At 44.4% G+C, this 20,952-nt stretch overlaps 1 protein-coding gene across 1 annotated transcript in view; it reads left to right on the forward strand.

The window, feature by feature from the left end:
- c7h8orf34 (chromosome 7 C8orf34 homolog) overlaps window positions 1-20,952 on the forward strand; it is a 175,516-nt gene that overhangs the window by 135,632 nt on the left and 18,932 nt on the right. The window contains exons 9-11 of the mRNA XM_038997241.1: window positions 1,193-1,395; window positions 1,573-1,646; window positions 18,341-18,491. Coding sequence (XP_038853169.1) covers window positions 1,193-1,395; window positions 1,573-1,646; window positions 18,341-18,491 — 428 coding nt within the window. The remainder of the gene's footprint in view (window positions 1-1,192; window positions 1,396-1,572; window positions 1,647-18,340; window positions 18,492-20,952) is intronic.

A 20,952-nucleotide genomic window follows, 5' to 3' on the forward strand; every position in this document is an offset into this window, starting at 1 on the left:
TGCCTGGTTTTGTATCACATTCCCAGGATAATACTGGAGGGGCCAAAATGCAATTTCAGAATGCGGGGGGGACATGCCCATCCCCAGTGAAAGTTGTGCCCCTGTTAACAAACATTTTGCAAAGTGTGTTTGGCTCCAAAACTGAGCAAAATGAACTGTAGGCTGCACCATTTTATACTTCAGCTATACATGATAAGACTTTTATCTGCGTTTGGCTTGGGTATAGTTCTGCCTCTATAGATTCTATCTAACTGTAGTTGTGATGAGTGTATGGATATGAATTCCTAAACTGGTCTGCTATGTTACTGTGTCTGGATGTACCTTCCCTGATGCATATCCACATCCCTATGCATTCCCCTGATGTAGGTTAGACAAATTAAGCCTATCTGTTCCGCTCTGTCTCATCACCTCTCACTGATAGATTCCCACTGTCCCCTCATAGACTCTCATAGAAGGGTCAGGGCCTGATTTATTAAGCATATCAGAGTAGAATACTGATCTAGGATCAGTTTAGCCATTTAGATCAGAATGAAAAATATTACATAGACAGGGGGGCACCTGATCCTAGATGTGCACTTCGAGTTTGATATGCTGATGAATACAGATGTTTAGAGAAACAGATACGGTACTGGACTACTGTAGTGTGCATACTGTGCTGTTCCCAGTGGAAATTGGAAGTCTATGGAGCATTTCCTATCATTGGGTTATCGTTTGCTTCTGTTTAAACTTCCTCTCAGGGTGAATGATGCTCATCTGAACGCTAATGGTCGGTGTGGTGTGTGTGTGTGTGTGTGTGTGTGTGTGTGTGTGTGTGTGTGTGTGTGTGTGTGTGTGTGTGTGTGCGTGTGCGTGTGTGTGTATTTAGTGGTTGTGACGTGAATTGTTTGTGTGCTGTGTTAACACTAGCTGTAGAGTTAGGGAAGTATGTGCTTTGCGTCGTGTGTTAAGTGTTCAGCGTTTGACCCACTGTAATTGAAGAATGTGTGTTGTGCCTTCGAAGGCTCAAAACCGACTTCGGGTGAATGCTTCTCATCTGAAAGCTAGTGGATGTTTAGCGTAAAGTCTGTATATGTTTTGTTTTAAGTTAGGGGTTGTAACGTGTGAAGTGTGATGATTTGTGTGAGTTGTTTTGACATGTGGTTCAGCCTGTAGTCGTCGAGTGTGTTATCTAAGTTCTGTTTTGTCTCTACAGGCTGCAGGGGGACAGTCTGTCAGATGCCAGTAGACCAGAAGAGGACCAGCACCATGGACCCTCCCAGCACGGATCACCTCAACGTGGACCTCTCCATGGATCTTCTCATCCCCTGCTCCCAGAGCATGCTGCTGTCAACATGCCTGATGGAAATGGGCCTCATGGACCCCCCCATCACTTACAACCTGTGCCTGATATCTCCTGTAAGTTAATAGTACACAAATATGCATCCCAAATCGCACCCTATTCCCCATACAGTGCACTATTAGGATGCCGCTAATAGGACCTACCCACTATATCCTCTTGTCAGCTCTTGATATGTCAAATATGGCATTACTCTTACTCTTTCTTTCTGTGTGTTTGTGGGTTGTCTGGAGTAGGTTGTTTTCCCGGGGTGGACACAGCGCCGGTACGAGACCAGGAATGCGACAGTGTGTCTCAGGTGTCTTTCCCAGTAAGTGTCTTCCATCCTTCTGTCCCTCCCTCTCCCTCCTACCCTCTCTTCTTCCCACCATCTGTCACCAAACAATCCAGCTCACCTTACCTCATCAATTATCACCCCACCATTTCCCCTTGCCCCCCCCCCCAACCTGTTTTGTAAGACTGAGCGCTAGACCCGTCTCAATAACCCTGCTATTAGGCTGAGGCCAGGCTTTAACCATCCATCTTTACAGGCCACGGCAGTTTACACAATGGACAATATAACTGTGATACAGCGGAACAAGTGATACATCTAATTAGGCTTTCCCTTCATATCACTTTACAATAGTTTCCCTAAATGTCACTTTACGATAGTTTCAGGGCTTTTTCTGCCATTTGTCTGTTAAAATGCTGAGTTTCGGTTTTAATCCGTTTCTATGTATCTGTAACTACCGGCCAGAGATAGGGCTATTTAGAATCATGATACTCTTGCCCCACATAAAGGGCTAATAAAGAGACATTCACTATTGTTCTGCGTACTGGTTTGCGTGACAACTGTGGAGATCATGGAGGTTTATAAGGTGCTCTACAGATGTGGCTACAGGCAAAAGGGTAGACGAAACGACACATTCAATTCATTATTGTTCATTGGCTGGCTTTCGTGATAACTCCACCTGCTACGGGAGTTCATAGAGGGATTTGGAGTCTGCCCTATATAACCCCCCCCCCCCCCCCCCCCCCCCCCCCCCCCCCCCCCCCCCCCATGGGCCCTAGTCAAAAGTAATACACTATAAATGGAATAGGGTGCTATTTGGGATGCAGCCTTGGTGCTGCATTGATGTAGCCATCTGACAGCTAACTAACTAACACATGACAGATTGAGCGTTGCGGTGCCACAGACACTCACATGCTGTTAATAAAGCAGTCTGTGTATGTAGACGCCGATACCTTGATGCTTAATTATCAACACCAAGTGTTGGAAAAGCCTTTAACAGCTTTTTTTGTAGAAATAAAAGGGATTTGGAGCTGCACCTCGTTGTGTGTGTGTGTGTGTGTGTGTGTGTGTGTGTGTGTGTGTGTGTGTGTGTGTGTGTGTGTGTGTGTGTGTGTGTGTGTGTGTGTGTGTGTGTGTGTGCGCACCAGATGGGCGGAGGCTCCAGACTAACTGGCAGCAGGACTGGTGTGAGACAATATTCAATTAAAAGCTGTAACCGGGTCGACGTTGATGGGGTAAATGGCAAAATAGCATTCTCTCAATGCTGCTAGAAAGAATATCTGATATCTTCCTTGTTCAACTCAATTAATAATGATAATAATTCAGGGGATGGGGGTGCTTATATTTGTCCGGATACACACTTGTGGGTGTGTCTTGTACAAGTGTGTCATGGAAATGTGTTTCTGGTATATTCCAACTCCTCCTGAGAAACACACAGGGAGTGGGGTCACGATTGTCCAGCAACCCTGGAGCAATTGGGGCGAAGTGCCTTGCTTAAGAGCACAGCAACAGATTTATCACATTGTCGGCTCAGGGATTCACACCAGTGTCCTTTCAGTTACTGGCCCAATGCTCTAACCTCGAGGCTACCAGCCACCCCCAATTGTGTTGGATTGCATTACAGGGAACCAACTGCATCCTCGGCGTTCCAGCTCCCTACACTCTGCAGTCCATGGATCACAGTACTGACACACAAGTAACTCATGATTTTGGCTGTCTTCACCACTGTACAGTACAGCACATGTACTCTCCATTACTCTCCTCACACGGTCTCCATAGGTTCGAGCGGTTGGCAGTGTTAAGAGCAAGCTTTTAATATTCTAATTTTTCCCATATGGAAACACCAAGTGTGAATGTCTCTCTCCCGCCACCTACTGCTGTTTTTAAAGCCTAGTATTCAACCCAAATGGCACCCTATTCCCTACATAGTGCACTACTTTTGACCAGAGCCCTATGAGCCCTGGTCGAAAGTAGTGCACTGCATAGGGAATAGGGTGCCATTTGGAATTTATACCACATGTGGTTGTTTTCCTCTTTAATGGCTTATTTTGGGCCCTTTTTGAAAGGCTAATGTAATTTGTCTTCCTAATAGTGTGTTTGTTTAACTGGGCCTGCAGGGCTCTGGGGCCCTGAGGAGCTAACATGCTATGGGAAACAACATGTAATACTTTAATGAGTTCTGTTGAGTCACTTCTTGGGACAAACAATGGTTACTGTCATACAATGGCCGAGCTCTCTGTCTGTCTATCTACTGTATCTATCTCCACTCACTGCCTTTCCTATGGTTCACTGGCTGCGTCCCAAATGGGACCCTACTCCCATGTAGGGCACTCCTTTTAACCATGGCCCATAGAGGTCTGGTGAAAAGTAGTGCACTAGTATGAAGGGAATTGGGTGCCATTGGGAGGTAATCATGGGACACAGACAAAGTATGTCCTGATTTTCTGTATGGAAAAAGCTAACTATGGAAAATAAAAAACACAAGAGTATAGAAGTTTGTTTTCAGTCAATAGGGCATTTTTCAGTGGCTTCCTGTTTGTCCCCAGGTAAAGGATATCTTGTATTGTATACAGTCCAGCATTGAGCCATAGAACAAAGCAGACTTGGATAGCTGAACACACACACACCACACGCACTTATGTACATTCAACTGAAATGTGTCTTCCACATTTAACCCAACCCCTCTGAATCAGAGAGGTGCGGGGGGGGGGGGGGGGGGGGGGGGTTGCCTTATTCGACGTCCATGTCATCGGCGCCCGGGGAGCAGTTGTTGTTGGGGGTTAACTGCCTTGCTCAAGGGCAGAACGGCAGAAAGCAGAACACTGTTAATGGTTAACATTAATGCTGCTGCGACAGCATTAGGACTACCATCTAGCTGTGCCAGCTTCTCTAGGTGATAATTGACTCATAAAGGTTATGTTCCTAAAGCAACAGCCGGAGTAATTTCCCAAGAATTTCTGCTCAATTTCCTTCATAAGTGTCAAGCACTATGTTTAATCAAACCTAGCCCTCGTAGCCCTTCGACTGGGTGTTACCGTCGTCAAGATTTTTCTAAATGTTTACATTTTTACAAGTAACAAGAACAAGATAATTAGCATGATGCAATGCTATGTGTATGTTTCTATGTTTCAGGGCAGGAATGTGATGGTTTATGTTTCCAGGGCCATTTGGATATAGTTCAGCTGATATATTGCAGGGCCTCTATTCCTAAGTGTGTGTGTGTGTGTGACCTCTCTCGTCTCTTCCTGGGTCTTTAGTATTTGGCACCGGCCACCTCTCCACTTTATCAATGGAGCCAGCATGCTCCCACACCTCTGTGCTAGTATATTATACACCTGATTATCGGCAGACCCAATCTCAATGTTTTATACTCCAGGGAAGTGTCATAAATGGCACCCTAATCCATATATAGTGCACACCTTAGTGCACTGCAAAGGGAATAGGTTGCCATTGGGGACGTAACCTAGGTAACCCAATAGCTGTTTTATTCCCCTACAAAAATCTCCAGTATTTCCAGACTTTCCATATTAGTGGTTTCCTTTCATGTGGTCTTGGTGCTCCACGTTCACAATGATTGTCTCAATGCAAAAAGTGAGTTTAGAAAACAGCTATCCTGAAGAACTGTAGGAGCTCCTGCGTTGCCTTACATGTGTCCAGTCTCCCTGGTTCCTCTAGGCTGGGACTGTTTCATTCTGGTCCTGGAGGGCCAAAACACTTCTGGTATTCATGCTCTGCTTATGCACAGGGACTGATTCAGACCGGGGACACCAGGTGAGTGCAATTACCCAGCAGATAGAAACAGAAACCCGAAGTTATTGCCTCCCTTAAGCTAATCTGGTCTGTGACCACCACTGCCTTTCCCCCCATTGTACCCTCAAGACTAGGGCTCTATCTCAATTCGTCTTTCCGTGATTACTGGCATCCTATTTCCTCAACGCCTTCTCAACTGTAATGGAGGAGGTCCTTCCCCTCAGACCTTCTTCTCCAATGTGTTTTGAGAAGAAGGTGAGTAACTGAAGAAAGGTGAATTGTGAAAGAGCCCCAGTAGGGCCTACAACCGACACTTCTGTGCCACCTCCGTAGTTGCTGTTAGCATGATACCTGGCTCACCTGCCATTGGCCAAACAAACAAACATGCGTGTCTAGGGCCAGTCATGTCTAGGCCCAGTCATGGCCTGCTGCATCCACCTCATCCTCTCCCTTTTCCACCCCTCTCTCTTTCGCTCTCTCTCTCTCTCTTACCAACACACACCAGTCCCACCAGACCAGACCCGACACACACTCGCACACACACACACACACACACACACACACACACACACACACAGACACACACACACACACACACACACACACACACACACACACACACACACACACACACACACACACACACACACACACACACACACACACACACACACACACACACACACCCCTTACATGCAAAGCCACCATCAGCCAGGAGTCATAACTAATGCCTTATTTAAATTTAGTCCAAACCCCCGGCTGCTTGGGGTTTTCATTTGTTAGAACAAACAATAGCAAATTACTCACCTCCAATGGACCCGAGAAACAAAGAGCCTGGAGAGCTGGGAGCGAGGAGAGATCGTACTGCTGTGGTTTCTACTAAATATAGTCTACTAATTCAGCTTTAAGAGAAACAGTCTGTTTGTCGGCAATTGATTGCTTGTGACTGCATGCAGAGCAGGGCTAGAACCCAAGCCGCTCGCTTGCTCTCCCGCACCGCACTCCGTATTAGAAAAGAAAGGCTGACTCTTTGAACTTTAGTGAGCGTGAGTTTTTTCCTTCCTTCGAGTTTTCAGTTTTCACTCTTCATGGGCCAACGTTCAATCAAACTTGCCATGCAGTAATCCCACACAGCAAGGTTAATCCCACACAGCAAGGAGATTTATCAGAAGTAACACTGTTGAAGCAAATATTTATCACTATGGCACATTGAGTGTTTTCTGCGTAGGTTAAGAGCATGCAGCCATATAAATGCTATTGTAATGTAGTTGGTTGCAAAACACATACTGTCTATATTAATAACATTAATTCTGAAGTATATGTATTTAATAAAACTTTAACCAAACATTAGGAACACCTTCCTAATATTGCATCGCACCCCCATTTTGCCCTCAGAACAGCCTCAATAAGTCGGGGCTTGGACTCTACAAGGTGTCGAAAACGTTCCACAGGGATGCTGACCCATGTTGAATCCAGTGCTTCCCACGGTTGTGTCAAGTTTGCTGGATGTCCTTTGGGTGGTGGACCAATTTTAATACACAAATACACACAGGAAACTGTTGAGCGTGAAAAAGCCAGCAGCGTTGTAGTTCTTGACACAAAACACTGTGCCTGGCACCTACTACCATACCCCATTCAAAGGCACTGAAATTGTTTGTTTTGCATATTCACCCTCTGAATGGCACACGTACACAATCCATGTCTCAGTTGTCTCAAGGCTTAAAAATCTTTATTTTACCTGTCTCCTCCCATTCATCCACACTGGGAAAGAGCAGGTGTTCTTAATGTTTTGTATACTCAGTGTACATCAATACAAAACAGATCATATAAATACAAAACAGTTACCCAGAATTCATTTGCAATAAAAAATGATTTTCTTCCATTGCATCCGTGGACACCCACTCCATCATCCTTCAGCTAACCTAACACAACCCTAAGTCAAAACACACACACACACACACACACACACACACACACACACACACACACACACACACACACACACACACACACACACACACACACACACACACACACACACTCCATCATCCTCCCACTAACCCAACCCTAACCCCACAGCTACAGGAGGATATTAATAATATGTGGTCTAACGCTTCAGATAATACATTCCTGTTGTCTTGGCAATGGCTATGGACTCACCTAGGCTGCATCCCAAATGACACCCAATTTATTCCCTATATAGTGCACTACGCTTCACCTGAGCCCAATGGTAATATGTAGGGGAGGGGGTGCCAATTGTGACGCGGACTAACGTAGAATGTGGTCGGTTCAGCTCCCAGGCACACAGACCCAATGACACGACTGATTCAGAGCAGCCAACAGCAAACAGGATATTGACAATAACACAATTACACTCCTGATTCAAGCCTCTCCTCTCTCCTTTCTTCTCCTTTCCTCTCCTTTCCTCTCCTCCCCTCTCCTCTTCTCCCCTCTCTCTTCCCTTCCCTCTCCTTTCCTGAGAGACTACAAAGGCAGGTCTACTATGACATACTGTCTACACACTGGGATACACAAGGCCAGCCAAACCATGGTCTTCTGGAGTGCTGGATTGTTATAGTTCAACAATAGCTCATCATTAACTGGCCAATTTTTGCGTCCCAAATGGCACCCTATTCCCTATATAGTGTACTGTTTTTGACCAGGGTCCATAGGGCAAAAGTAGTGCACTGTACAGAGGATAGGGTGCCATTCGGGACACTTCCAAGGGCAGCCAAACAATGGAGGTGTTCTAGGGTGCTGCTGCGTGCCTGCAACAATAGTCCATCATTAACTGACGGGAAAGAGATGAGGACAAAGCAATGGGGGAGTATGAAAGAGACACGGAGGGAGGAGAGTTCAACACCTTAAATGAACTGTCCAATGTTTCCAGATTTCTATGAAATGTGACCTATAATTACTTACAATATGAGTGAAATAGTTTTCCTTTCAAAAAATGGTTGGGGAGAGTGGAGCGAGTTGAGCAAAAGGGGTAAGTTGAGCCACCCTTGTTTCTCAGAAACCATACACAAAATGAATCATTTGACCAAATATTTAGGAAGAGGTCATCATTTCATGGAGTCTGTGAAGGAACCACATGGAAAAAGTGGTAAGACAGTTAGGTCCAAAAAACAGATTTTCACCATGTCAAATTAATCTATCGTGTTTAAGGTTTAATGATGCTTGTATCTAAACCAAAGTAGATCATTTTAAGTTGGGGTCTCTATAAGCTTCAATATGAGCTCCTAAACCTGCATGAAAGTGCATCCTTGTAGCTGTGTGGGCTAATATAGTCAAAATGTTTGCCTTAGGGTAAGTTGAGCCAATGTTTGAGCCAATGGCAAGTTGAGCTTTCTTCCCAGGCATAATGCAAGGCATTATTGCTGTGATATGAGGTAACAACAGGGCCTGGACTATGTTAAGTGTTTGTTAGGTGTTAAGCCTGTGCTAAAATGATTAAAAGACCAAACAGTGATCGTGATTGTGTTGAATTGTGAGTGGGAAATAAAGATAGACATGGTTTTAAAAAGGTAGTGGTAATATTTCCCTCAGTACATAAATGTGTAGGCGGCTTAACTTACCCTATCCTGCGGCTCAACTTCCCACTGGGCACAGACGTCATTTCAATGTCTAGTTTTGATTTACATTTGGTTGAGTTGTCAACTAATTTGAATTTAACGTGAAATCAAACAAAAAATGACACCATGTCATTGGATTTAGGTTAAAAGTTGGGTGATATACGGAATTCCTTTACTTTTATTACTTTTTGCAAATCCAATCAGTTTTCCATGTTGATTCAATGTCATCACATTGATAATAAAAAAATTACATGACGTGGAAACATCGTTGATTCAAATAGTTTTTGCCCATTGGGATACCCCCTACCCAGGGTAAGTTGTGCCAAGAGACCACTTTCATTGAACAAGCTATGTTTTCAAAACTGTAATATTTACATAAATTCCAGGGATCCACAACATCTTAAATTATACAGTATGTAGATATCTTTGTTAGAAAGAATACTATATTTACCTTGGCAGAGTGATGCTGAATGTAGACCGCTGATTGGTCAGCTCATCCTCCTCAGGAGTATGACATAATACTCTATGAGGAAGTAGCAAGCATTTTTTAAACTGTAAGTTTGAGGTGGGGTTATTGACGTTTTTTTTCTTGCAGGTTGGTATTTATTGAGATGACTCATGTACTGGAGGCAGTTCTTCAGAGTGGTCACTAACTGGCATAGCCACAAAGTCATATAATCAGATTTTTACTGTAACTTTAACCCTAACCTTAACCACACTGTTAACCCTAATGCCTAACCTTACATTTTTGTTTTAACACATTTTTACGATATAGACAATTTTGACTTTGCAGCTGGCCCATCTAGCGGAAACCGCTCAGTTCTGCCTCCAGGGCAAGATTCATGATAATAAACATCAACCTGCTGTTTTGTTTCCAATTTATGCTTTGGCCACAAATATGAATACAGAACGACAACATTGTTTGGGTATTACTTGACAGATTATGAAAAAGGTTTCACTGGACGGTTACTTCAACTACAGTGCCTTCAGAAAGTATCACACCCCTTTAGTTTTTCCCGCAATTCGTGTGTTACAAAGTGGGACTAAAATGGATTTAATTGTATTTTTTTTTGTCAATGATCTACACAAAATACTCTGTAATGTTAAAGTGGAAGACAAATTCTAACGTTTGTAAAAAATGTATGAAGAATAAAACAAACATATCTTGGTTGCATAAGTATTCAACCCCCTGAGTCAATACATGTTAGAATCACCTTTGGCAGTGATTACAGCTGTGGGTCTTTCTGGGTAAACCTCTAAGAGCTTTCCACACCTGGATTGTGAAACATTTGCCCGTTTTCTTTTCCATATTCTTAAAACTCAAATTGGTTGTTGATCATTGCTAGACAACCATTTTCAGGTCTTGCCATATATTTTCAAGCAGATTTAAGTCAAAACTGTAACTTGGCCACTCAGGAACATTCACTTTCTTCTTGTTAAGCGACTCCAGTATAGATTTGGCCTTGTGTTTTATGTTATTGTCCTACTGAATAGATTAATTAATCTCCCAGGGTCTGGTGGAAAGCATACTGAACCAGCTTTCCTCAAGGATTTTTCCTGTGCTTACAGTAGCTCCATTCCATTTATGTTTTATCCTGAAAAACTCCCCAGTCGTTAACGATTACAAACATACCCATAACATAATACAGCCACCCCTATGCTTGAAAATATGGAGAGTGGTACTCAGTAATGTGTTGTGTTTGATTTGCCCCAAACATAACACTTTGTATTCAGGACAAAAATGCATTGCTTTGCCATATTTTTGCAGTATTATTTTAGTGCCTTGTGGCAAACAGGATGCATGTTTTGGAATATTTTAATTCTATACAAGCTTCATTCTTTTCACTCTGTCAATTAGGGTAGTATTGTGGAGTAACTACAGTGCTGTTGATCCATCCTCAGTTTTCTCCTATCACAGCCATTAAACTCTGTAACTGTTTTAAAGTCACCAATGGCCTCCTGGTGACATCCCTGAGCGGTTTCCTTCCTCTCTGGCAACTGAGTTAGGAAGGATGCCTGTATCTTTGTAGTGACTGGGTGTATTGATGCACCATCCAAAGTGTAATCAATAACTTCACTATGCTCAAAGGGATATTCCATGTCTGCTTTTTATTTTATTTTTACCCATCTACCAATAGGTGTCCTTTGCGAGGCATTGGAAAAGCTCCCTGGTCTTTGTTATTGAATCTGAGTTTGAAATTCACTGCTCGACTGGAGAACCTTCCAGATCATTGTATGTGTGGGGTACAGAGATGAGGTAGTCATTCAAATATTATGTTAAAACACTATTAATGCACACAGAGTGAGTCCATGCAACTTATTATGTGACTTGTTAAGCACATTTTTACTCCTGAACTTATTTAGTACGTGCTTCTACACCTACATGACTTGCTGTTTGGGGTTTTAGGCTGGGTTTCTGTACAGCACTTTGATATATCAGCTGATGTAAGAAGGGCTATATAAATACATTTGATTTGATTTGATTTAGGCTTGCCATAACAAAATGGTTGAATACTCAAGACACTTCAGCTTTTAAATTTGTATTAATTTGTAACAATTTCGAAAACATTATCCCACTTTGATGTTATCGGGTATTGTGTGTAGGCCAGTGACAAAAAATCTCAAATTAATCCATTTTAAATTCAGGCTGTAACACAACAAAATGTGGAAAAATTCAAGGGGTGTGAATACTTTCTGAAGACACTGTATATTTCTCACTGTAATCTACATTATTAGCCTGGTCCCAGGTCTGTGTGTGTTGTAGCTAACTTCTATATGGTTCCTTGTCATGCCAAACATGCTGAAAACAATAGTTTGGCTAAACCTACTGTATGTTACTGTTGATCGTTATGTAGTGAAGTGATTTGGACTTAAAGTCAGTGGCACCCACGGCCCAAGGGGAATTTCCTCTTTGTCTAATGGTTAATATGTTTGTTTTACACGCTGAGAGACCGATTTTCGGATCCCACTACTTACAATTATTTGACAGCTTACAGAGACAGTAATACGCTCTTCAAAAACTGTATTGTTGATGAAACTTTTGTTACCCCAAAAAAGCCTTCTAACAAATATCATATCGTACCAGGTAAACAACGTTGTTATAAATTCCCTTTTAAAAGATAACATTTTTACACCAAACAATGAGGAAACAAACCAGATGTGTAGTCGAGCTGTCTCTCACATGCCTAACGCCCATAAATCAACCAGTTGTTTTCAGTGAGCTGTCAGAAAACTCAAGGGACACATGCAAACAAAGGAAGAAATATGACTAAATCATATTGGATTACTTTCTCTTCCTCTTTCCCTCTCCCCCCTTTCCCCCCCCCCTCCATCTCTTCCTCGCACTCTCATTCATCTCTCCCTCCCTCCCGTCCTTTCCCCCACTCCGTCTCTTCCTCCCTCTCTCGTTCATCTCTTCCTCCCTCCGGCCCTTTCCCTCACTCCATCCCTCCCTATCACGTTCATCTCTCCCTCCATCCTCATATTCTGAAAACATCAGGCGTGCCAAGAGTCTTCTATTAACTGGTTTGAAGAGGTCAACCTGTGGTCTTATAGGGGATGAGGTAGCGGTGGTGGTCTGGCTAGTGGTGTGTGTGTTCCTAGCTGCTTCCTGCTCCACTGGGGTTGCCCACTAGCAGTCCTTCACTAGACCAGGCTACAACGCGCTGCGATGGGCAACATGTGGCCCAGGAGTCATGTGGGCAGACCAGAAGTCCAAACATTGCAATTTTTTTTTACCAGGGTCCATGGGGTATCAAGTATCAAAGGTGATGAGCGTGGCTTAGAAGCAATATTTCCCAAAATAGACAACCTTTCTTACCAGTTATGAATAGATCAGAACTTTATTATTCATGGTAGACCAGAGTAAGAAACCCAGACAGTAGTCTTTTTCTGGCCTTTTCCTGCCCTCTAAAGGGCAGAGTTTAAACGACAGCATACTGTCTGTCTGTCTCTCTAGCTCTTCTTCTTCACCACCACCAAGGCCCGATGGTGATTGAGGTTGATGACTGCATGCACACAGCCCTGACAGTCCTGCTGTGCACCGGGGCCGACTGGGACCCAAAAACTCCCTGTTAGTGGTGCTGGTGGATATTACTGCTGACCACACACGCATAGCTGCACACACACACACATGTAAACAGTGAAAGATTTCAATCTGGACTCCCATCCTCTCTCTCTCGCAACATGGATCTAATTTAGGTAGAAATCAGATCCATGTTTGTTAGTTGGACAGAAGCATCACCACCAAAGGATTTTCTTCCATTTTCTTTGTTCACCCTGGGCTCGGCTTTGGGTTCTGCAGTGTTGGCTGGGAGTGGAATTATACAACTTTGGTTTTCTAGCCGTTGACATGAATGACCTCATCATAACTCATTACCAAATGATAAAAGTACTTTATCTCAGAGATGAACACAACAAACCTTGTTCTTTTGATTTGTTGTTCATCTGGATGAAATAAAATGATTTGCATCGATGCATCCAACAAACAAATGAAACAAAAACAGTTTGACTCATTTGGGTCATCATCTAAACATACATCATTATCAATACAATGCAATACAATACAATGCAATGCAATGCAATACAATGACTGTTTCAGACAGCAGTGACTCAGCAGTCTATCTCTCGGGACTGGAGCTCTACTCACTCTATAGTCAACTACTTATGACCAGAGCTCTACTCCCTCTATAGTCAACTACTTATGACCAGAGCTCTACTCCCTCTATAGTCAACTACTTATGACCAGAGCTCTACTCCCTCTATAGTCAACTACTTATGACCAGAGCTCTTCTCCCTCTATAGTCAGCTACTTATGACCAGAGCTCTACTCCCTCTATAGTCAACTACTTATGACCAGAGCTCTACTCCCTCTATAGTCAACTACTTATGACCAGAGCTCTACTCCCTGTATCGTGCACTACTTTGACCATTTGTTAAATGTCTGGAAGCGAAGGATATTCCAAAAGGCAGGTTTTTATGATTTTCTGACACTAGGTCCAAGTGCAACCATCTGCAGTGGAAAGCTGTGATCTATTTCACCAAAAGCAGATGCTGTCTGCATTCCAAATGGCTTCCTATTCCCTATATAGTGCACTACTTTTGACGAGAACCCTGTAGGTAGTGCACTATATAGGGAATCGGTTACCATTTGGGACGCAGAGCTGTGTGTCCACATCACGATAGGCAGACAAAGTTCACACAGTACAGCCAGATAGATAAAATAAGAAATTCCATCCAGGCGATATCAAAGCCAGTGTAACAGCTTTCCAATTTGATCAATGCGCTGCAATATTTACAAGACCAGTTGGTTCTTTTGGATCAAAAGTATATTCACTGGCCCATGTGGGAATCCAACCTGACACACACTCACACTCTCTCTCTCTCTCTCTCTCTCTCTCTCTCTCTCTCTCTCTCTCTCTCTCTCTCTCTCTCTCTCTCTCTCTCTCTCTCTCTCTCTCTCTCTCTCTCTCTCTCTCTCTCTCTCTCTCTCTCTCTCTCTCTCTCTCTCTCTCTCTCTCTCTCTCTCTCTCTCTCTCTCTCTCTCTCTCTCTCTCTCTCTCTCTCTCTCTCTCTCTCTCTCTCTCTCTCTCTCTCTGAAGGTACCACGTTCATCTGTACAAACAATAGTACGAAAGTATAAACACTATGGGACCACGCAGCCGTCATACCGCTCAGGAAGGAGATGCGTTCTGTCTCCTAGAGATGAACGTACTTTGGTGCGAAAAGTGCAAATCAATCCCAGAACAACAGCAAAGGACCTTGTGAAGATGCTGGAGGAAACAGGTACAAAAGTATCTATATCCACAGTAAACGAGTCCTATATCGACATAACCTGAAAGGCCGCTCAGCAAGGAAGCCACTGCTCCAAAACCACCATAAAAAAAGCCAGACTACGGTTTGCAACTGCACATTGGGAAAAAGATCGTACTTTTTGGAGAAATGTCCTCTGATCTGATGAAACAAAAATAGAACTGTTTGGCCGTAATGACAAACGTTATGATTGGAGGAGAAAGGTGGATCCTTGCAAGCCGAAGAACACCATCCCAACCGTGAAGCACGGGGGTGGCAGCATCATGTTGTGGGGGTGCTTTGCTGCAGCAGGGACTGGTGCACTTCACAAAATAGATGGAATCATGAGGCAGGAAAATTATGTGGATATATTGAAGCAACATCTCAAGACATCAATCAGGAAGTTAAAGCTTGGTCACAAATGAGTCTTTCAAATGGACAATGACCCCAAGCATACTTCCAAAGTTGTGGCAAAATGCCTTAAGGACAACAAAGTCAAGGTATTGGAGTGGCCATCACAAAGCCCTGACCTCAATCCCATAAAACATTTGTGGGCAGAACTGAAAAAGTGTGTGTGAGCAAGGAGGCCTACAAACCTGACTCAGTTACACCAACTCTGTCAGGAGGAATGGGCCAAAATTCACCCAACTTATTGTGGGAAGCTTGTGGAAGGCTATCCGAAACGTTTGACCCAAGTTAAAAAACTTAAAGGCAATGTTACCAAATACTAATTGAGTGTATGTAAACTTCTGACCCACTGGGAATGTGATGAAAGAAATGAAAGCTGAAATAAATCATTCTCTCTACTATTATTTTGACATTTCACATTCTTAAAATAAAGTGGTGATCCTAACTGACCTAAGACAGGGAATTTTTACAAGGATTAAATGTCAGGAATTGTGAAAAACTGAGTTTAAATGTATTTGGCTAAGGTGTATGTAAACTTCCGACTTCAACTGTATATGACCTTTGACCAGTGGTTCTGACCAAAAGTAGCACACAAGCTAAGAGTATTATGTAGCTGGGGAATAGGGCGCCATTTAGGCCACATCTGTGAATGTCCAATTTCAAGTGTTACAGTCAGGTCTAGAGGGTCTCAATAGGGAACATGCTGTATGGGAGATAAAGAACATGTTTAGGACAAGTCAGCCAGTCAGCCAGACAGCCAGTCAGCCAACCAACCAGCAAGTCAGTTAGCCAGCAAGTCAGCCAGCATGCCAGCCAGTGAGCCAGTCAGTCAGTAGTTAAAGCAGTTGGTCTGCGGACTACAACACTCTGCATTGTTTAGCTGGCTCATTACGGCTCCAGACATATAGCCACCTGGAACACTTGAGCCTATATACTGTAGGTTCATTTGGAGTCTCATAAGAGCCACAAACACTGAATATACTGTTCTGTATGTCTATGTGTGTGTATACCAACTGATCCTAGGTCTGGTGTCTATGAAGAACTTCAACCCAGAGCGAGAATTTAGATGTGACTGCGATACTAAAATGCTTTGTTCTATGGAATGGGCAACTCATCTGGGTAAAGTCATGTAGTCAGAAAATAAAAGATGATGGCAGGATCTCCCATAACAGACCACAACGAGTTCTGTTTAAATTGTGGTCTTTTATGGGAGATGCCTTCTACCCAGAGCCTGTTTGTGTGTGGAGATGTCACGAAAGATGTCACAGAGAGAATACCCAGAAAAACATGACTAGATGATGTCATGCTGAAGGGAGAGGGACGAGGGAGAGGGACGAGGGAGAGGGAGAGAGAGAGAGAGAGAGAGAGAGAGAGAGAGAGGAACATGTCATGTAATGTTTCACCCTGCTGGCTGGCTGGTTAGAGGGTTATAATTACTGATGGGTTGTGGTCTTACCGCCACAGAGCTCTTCATGTCGCTAATAGGCAGAAAGACCAACTCCAGGGCTTTTTCCCAAATAGCACCCTATTCCCTATAGAGTGCACTACGTATGACCAGGGCCCATAGGGCTCTGATCAAAAGAAGTGCACAAAAGGCTATAGAGAATAGGGTACCATTTAGGAAAAAGCTCCAGACTCCCCCAAAATCACGTTTTGCCATTTATCCTTGGGCAGCGCCCGGCAACGGACCCTGTTGTTTTTCGTCATTCCTTTTCTATGCGGGCATGTTTTAAGACCTCTCACTCAATCCACATTCAGATCAGGGGGCCTACAATGAGTACCAGTGTTAGGCTAGGGATGTGTCCCGAATAGCACCCTATTCCCTATGTAGTGCACTACTTTTTACCGGAGCCCTATAGACCACTCATCAAAATAAGTGCACTATATAGGGAATAGGGTGCCATTTGGGATACAACCCATGTGTAAGGTTAGCTATCCCTCTGGGTTGGTCTATAAATGTAGTGGAGAGAAGTTGTATGTCTCTCATCAGATCTGTGCCTTTAGACGGTGTGCGTCCCAAATGGCATCCTTTTCCCTATATAGTGGATTACTTTTGACCAGAGCCTTATGTGCCCTGGTTGAAAATAGTGCAGTAAATAGGAAATATGGTGCCATTTGGGACCCATACATACACTAGCCTGCCTGGACAGTCCATCATGTCAGTGGGCGCTAACAGTGTCCAGTGATGTCACAGTTGGCAGTGATGCCACCATAACTCATGTTAGGTTTCAGTACAACTACGTCCCAAATAGCACCATATTACCTATTTAATGCGTCTACTTTTAACTAGAGCCCTATGGCCGTCTTATCATTGGACACACAAAGGTCCACTGGATTAACAGCTCATCTGACCTGTCTGTGATCACTGGGATAAATGGGGGATTACGTGTACTCCAATTACAGAATCTGGCAACCCCGGCCTTACTAAATGATGTCTGATGCCAGGAATAGGTATGGCATGGCAGTAATACTTGGCAACCCAGCTACCCCAGCAGCCAGTTGCAACCGTAGTCTACTTTGCTTATTCATGATCCCTGAATGTCTGTTCATAGAATTTTTAAACGCAATTCTAGTTTTGATATCATAAAAAAAAAACGGGTATCCATAAGCTTATGAAACTATATCCAAACAGTTTGGTTTGTTAGATGTATTGTTTGTTAACTGCCTATACTGTAGATGGATCAGCGCTCTCAGACAGCCTGGCAAGCAGGAGCCTTAATCTGCATCCCAAATGGCACTCTATTTCCTACATAGTGCACTGCTTTTGACCAAAGCCCTATGGGCCCTTTTGAAAAGTAGAGCACTAAAAATGGAATAGGGTGCACTTGGGACATATCCTTGCACTCCATTTCAGAATTTATTGATTGTTATTTATAAAAATCCCCTCAAACGACCACTACTGACAGTCTAGTAGTCTACCAGTCGATGTTCTACCATCCGAGGCTAGCCTAAACCCTGCGCCGCCAACCCGCCCACCGACCCACCCACCCACTTTCATCTACACTCTGTGGTTACCCAAAGTTTTTCTAATGCCCATAAAATATAATAATTGCCTCTTGTTACAACAGATATGGCTGGGGCCTGCCCCCATTTTGAGCATTTGAGCAAAAGCTTGATTATTCAATGATGTTGTAATTGAGGGGGTCTTTCTTTCTTCTAATGTGACTTTCTCTCTTTTTTCTCCCGCTCTCTCTTTTTTCTCTGTGTCAGCGTCAGGCAGTCTGGGAGGCTGATGTGAAGGTGGTTAAAGGAGTAGGAGGAGGGAGCTCGTCCAGGGAGCTGCTGGGACAGACGGGTGGACTGCTGCTAAGTGACTCCCTCTTCTCTAAAGAACTAGAAAACATGGGAAAACACCTCGCTGGTAGGCATCTATCTGGGTGTGTACGGTGTGTGTGTGTGGGGGGGGGGTATTTGTGTGACGGGGAGTGTTTTTTTTTACAGTGACAAACACTGTGGGTAACCCAGATCAAACAGACACACACACACACACACACACACACACACACACACACACACACACACACACACACACACACACACACAGTGATCCATTAAACGTCGCATATATGACAGAAAGAGAACATGGGGAGAGAGAGACACAGAATTAACCTAGCTCCTGCCAAAGAACATATTTGGGGCTTGTGCAGTTTGATTGGCTAATTAAAAACTGATCTGCCAATTAAAAGTGTCTGGAAAAAAAGAAAACATTTACCCCTCGGCATCTTTTATTAATTTAATAAATACAGCTCTGGTAAGTCGTTAAAACCTTCTGTGAAATTGACAGCATATACACACACACACACAACTATGAACTGACACATTTTAATTTATAAAACCACACACACACACACACACACATACACACACTTCGCATGCTGTGACCTGACACATTTTAAGTTCTTAGAACCATGACCAAAATATGGGAGCAGTCACTGTGCCTTTCCATCAGGCTTGATCTCTCTCCTCTCTTTGAACGATGGTTGACGTGACGTCTGTCTGGGTGACTCTCTGAGACGTTTGTCACGGTCGTTACGGGAGGCTGCGAGGTTATTAACCAGATGAAAGTAGACCAAAGAGTGAAGTCGCCATCCACAGTCAACCTAAGACATGTGTCACCCAATTGTTTGTTTCTGCACATTCCTCCTTTAAGCTGTGGTTATCTCTTCTGTGTCCCAAACGGGTTTATAAGGGTCTATATTCCCTTATTACTGTAGTGCACTACAGGCCCTGGTCAAAGTAGTGCACTATATAGGGAATAAAGTGCCATTTGGGATGCAGCCTCTGCTGCACGTGTCTACATTCTAGGGTAATGTCCAGCATTTTGACCACACTTAGTGTAACTATTAATGTCACGCTGTAACGGCGGTCCTCCTCCTCTTCATCTGAAGAGGAGGAGTATTGAGGGAACCAAGGCGCAGCGTAGTGAAATGACATATTTTATTAACGAAAACACGAACTTGATTAAACTAACAAAAACAACAAACGGTGTAGACAGACCTAGACGACGTACTTACATAAAACAAGAAAACGCACGAATAGGAACATAGGCTACACAAACCGAACAAACCGTAAACAGTCCCGCGTGGTGTACAAACACAGACACGGAAGACAATCACCCACCACGAACACTGTGACAACGCCTACCTAAATATGACTCTTAATTAGAGGAACGCCAAACACCTGCCTCTAATTAAGAGCCATACCAGGCAACCCAAAACCAACACAGAAACAGAAAACATAGAATGCCCACCCAACCTCACGTCCTGACCAACTAACACACATACCAAACTAACATAAATAGGTCAGGAACGTGACATAACCCCCCCCATAAGGTGCGAACACCGGGCGCACCAGCACAAAGTCTAGGGGAGGGTCTGGGTGGGCATCTGACCACGGTGGTGGCTCAGGCTCCGGGCGAGGTCCCCACCCCACCATAATCAATCCTAGCCTCCATCTACCCCTAAAAATGTCCACCCATATCTTACCCCCACAAAATCCTCTTAGTAACATCCATGACAGGGACAGCACCGGGACAGAGGGATAAATCAAGACAGAGGGATAGCACAAGACAGAGGGATAGATCAGAATAAAGAGGTAGATCAAGATAGAGAGGGAGATCATGATAGAGGGGCAACTCCGGACTGAAAGGCAGCTCCGGACAGAGAGACAGCTCTGGACTGAGGGGCAGTTCTGGGTATATAGCCGTTTCTGGCTGAAGGGCAGCTCCTGGCTGACTGACGAATCTGGACGCTCATGGCTGGCTGACGGCTCTCGACGCTCATGGCTGGCTGACGGCTCTCGACGCTCATGGCTGGCTGACGGCTCTCGACGCTCATGGCTGGCTGACGGCTCTCGACGCTCATGGCTGGCTGACGGCTCTCGACGCTCATGGCAGGCTGACGGCTCTCGACGCTCATGGCAGGCTGACGGCTCTCGACGCTCATGGCTCTCTGACGGCTCTGGCCGCTCATGGCTCGCTGGCGGCTCTGGCAGATCCTGTCTGGTTGGCGGCTCTGGCAGATCCTGTCTGGTTGGCGGCTCTGGCAGATCCTGTCTGGTTGGCGGCTCTGGCAGATCCTGTCTGGTTGGCGGCTCTGGCAGATCCTGTCTGACGGACGGCTCTAGCGGCTCCTGTCTGGCGGGCGGCTCTAGCGGCTCCTGTCTGGCGGACGGCTCTGTAGGCTCATGGCAGACGGGCGGCTTTGCAGGCTCATGGCAGACGGGCGGCTTTGCAGGCTCATTGCAGACGGATGGCTCAGACGGCGCTGGGGAGACGGATGGCTCAGATGGCGCTGGGGAGACGGATGGCTCAGATGGCGCTG

This window comes from Salvelinus namaycush, chromosome 7, assembly GCF_016432855.1.
Source record: "Salvelinus namaycush isolate Seneca chromosome 7, SaNama_1.0, whole genome shotgun sequence".
In the NCBI taxonomy this organism is placed as follows: Eukaryota; Metazoa; Chordata; class Actinopteri; order Salmoniformes; family Salmonidae; genus Salvelinus; species Salvelinus namaycush.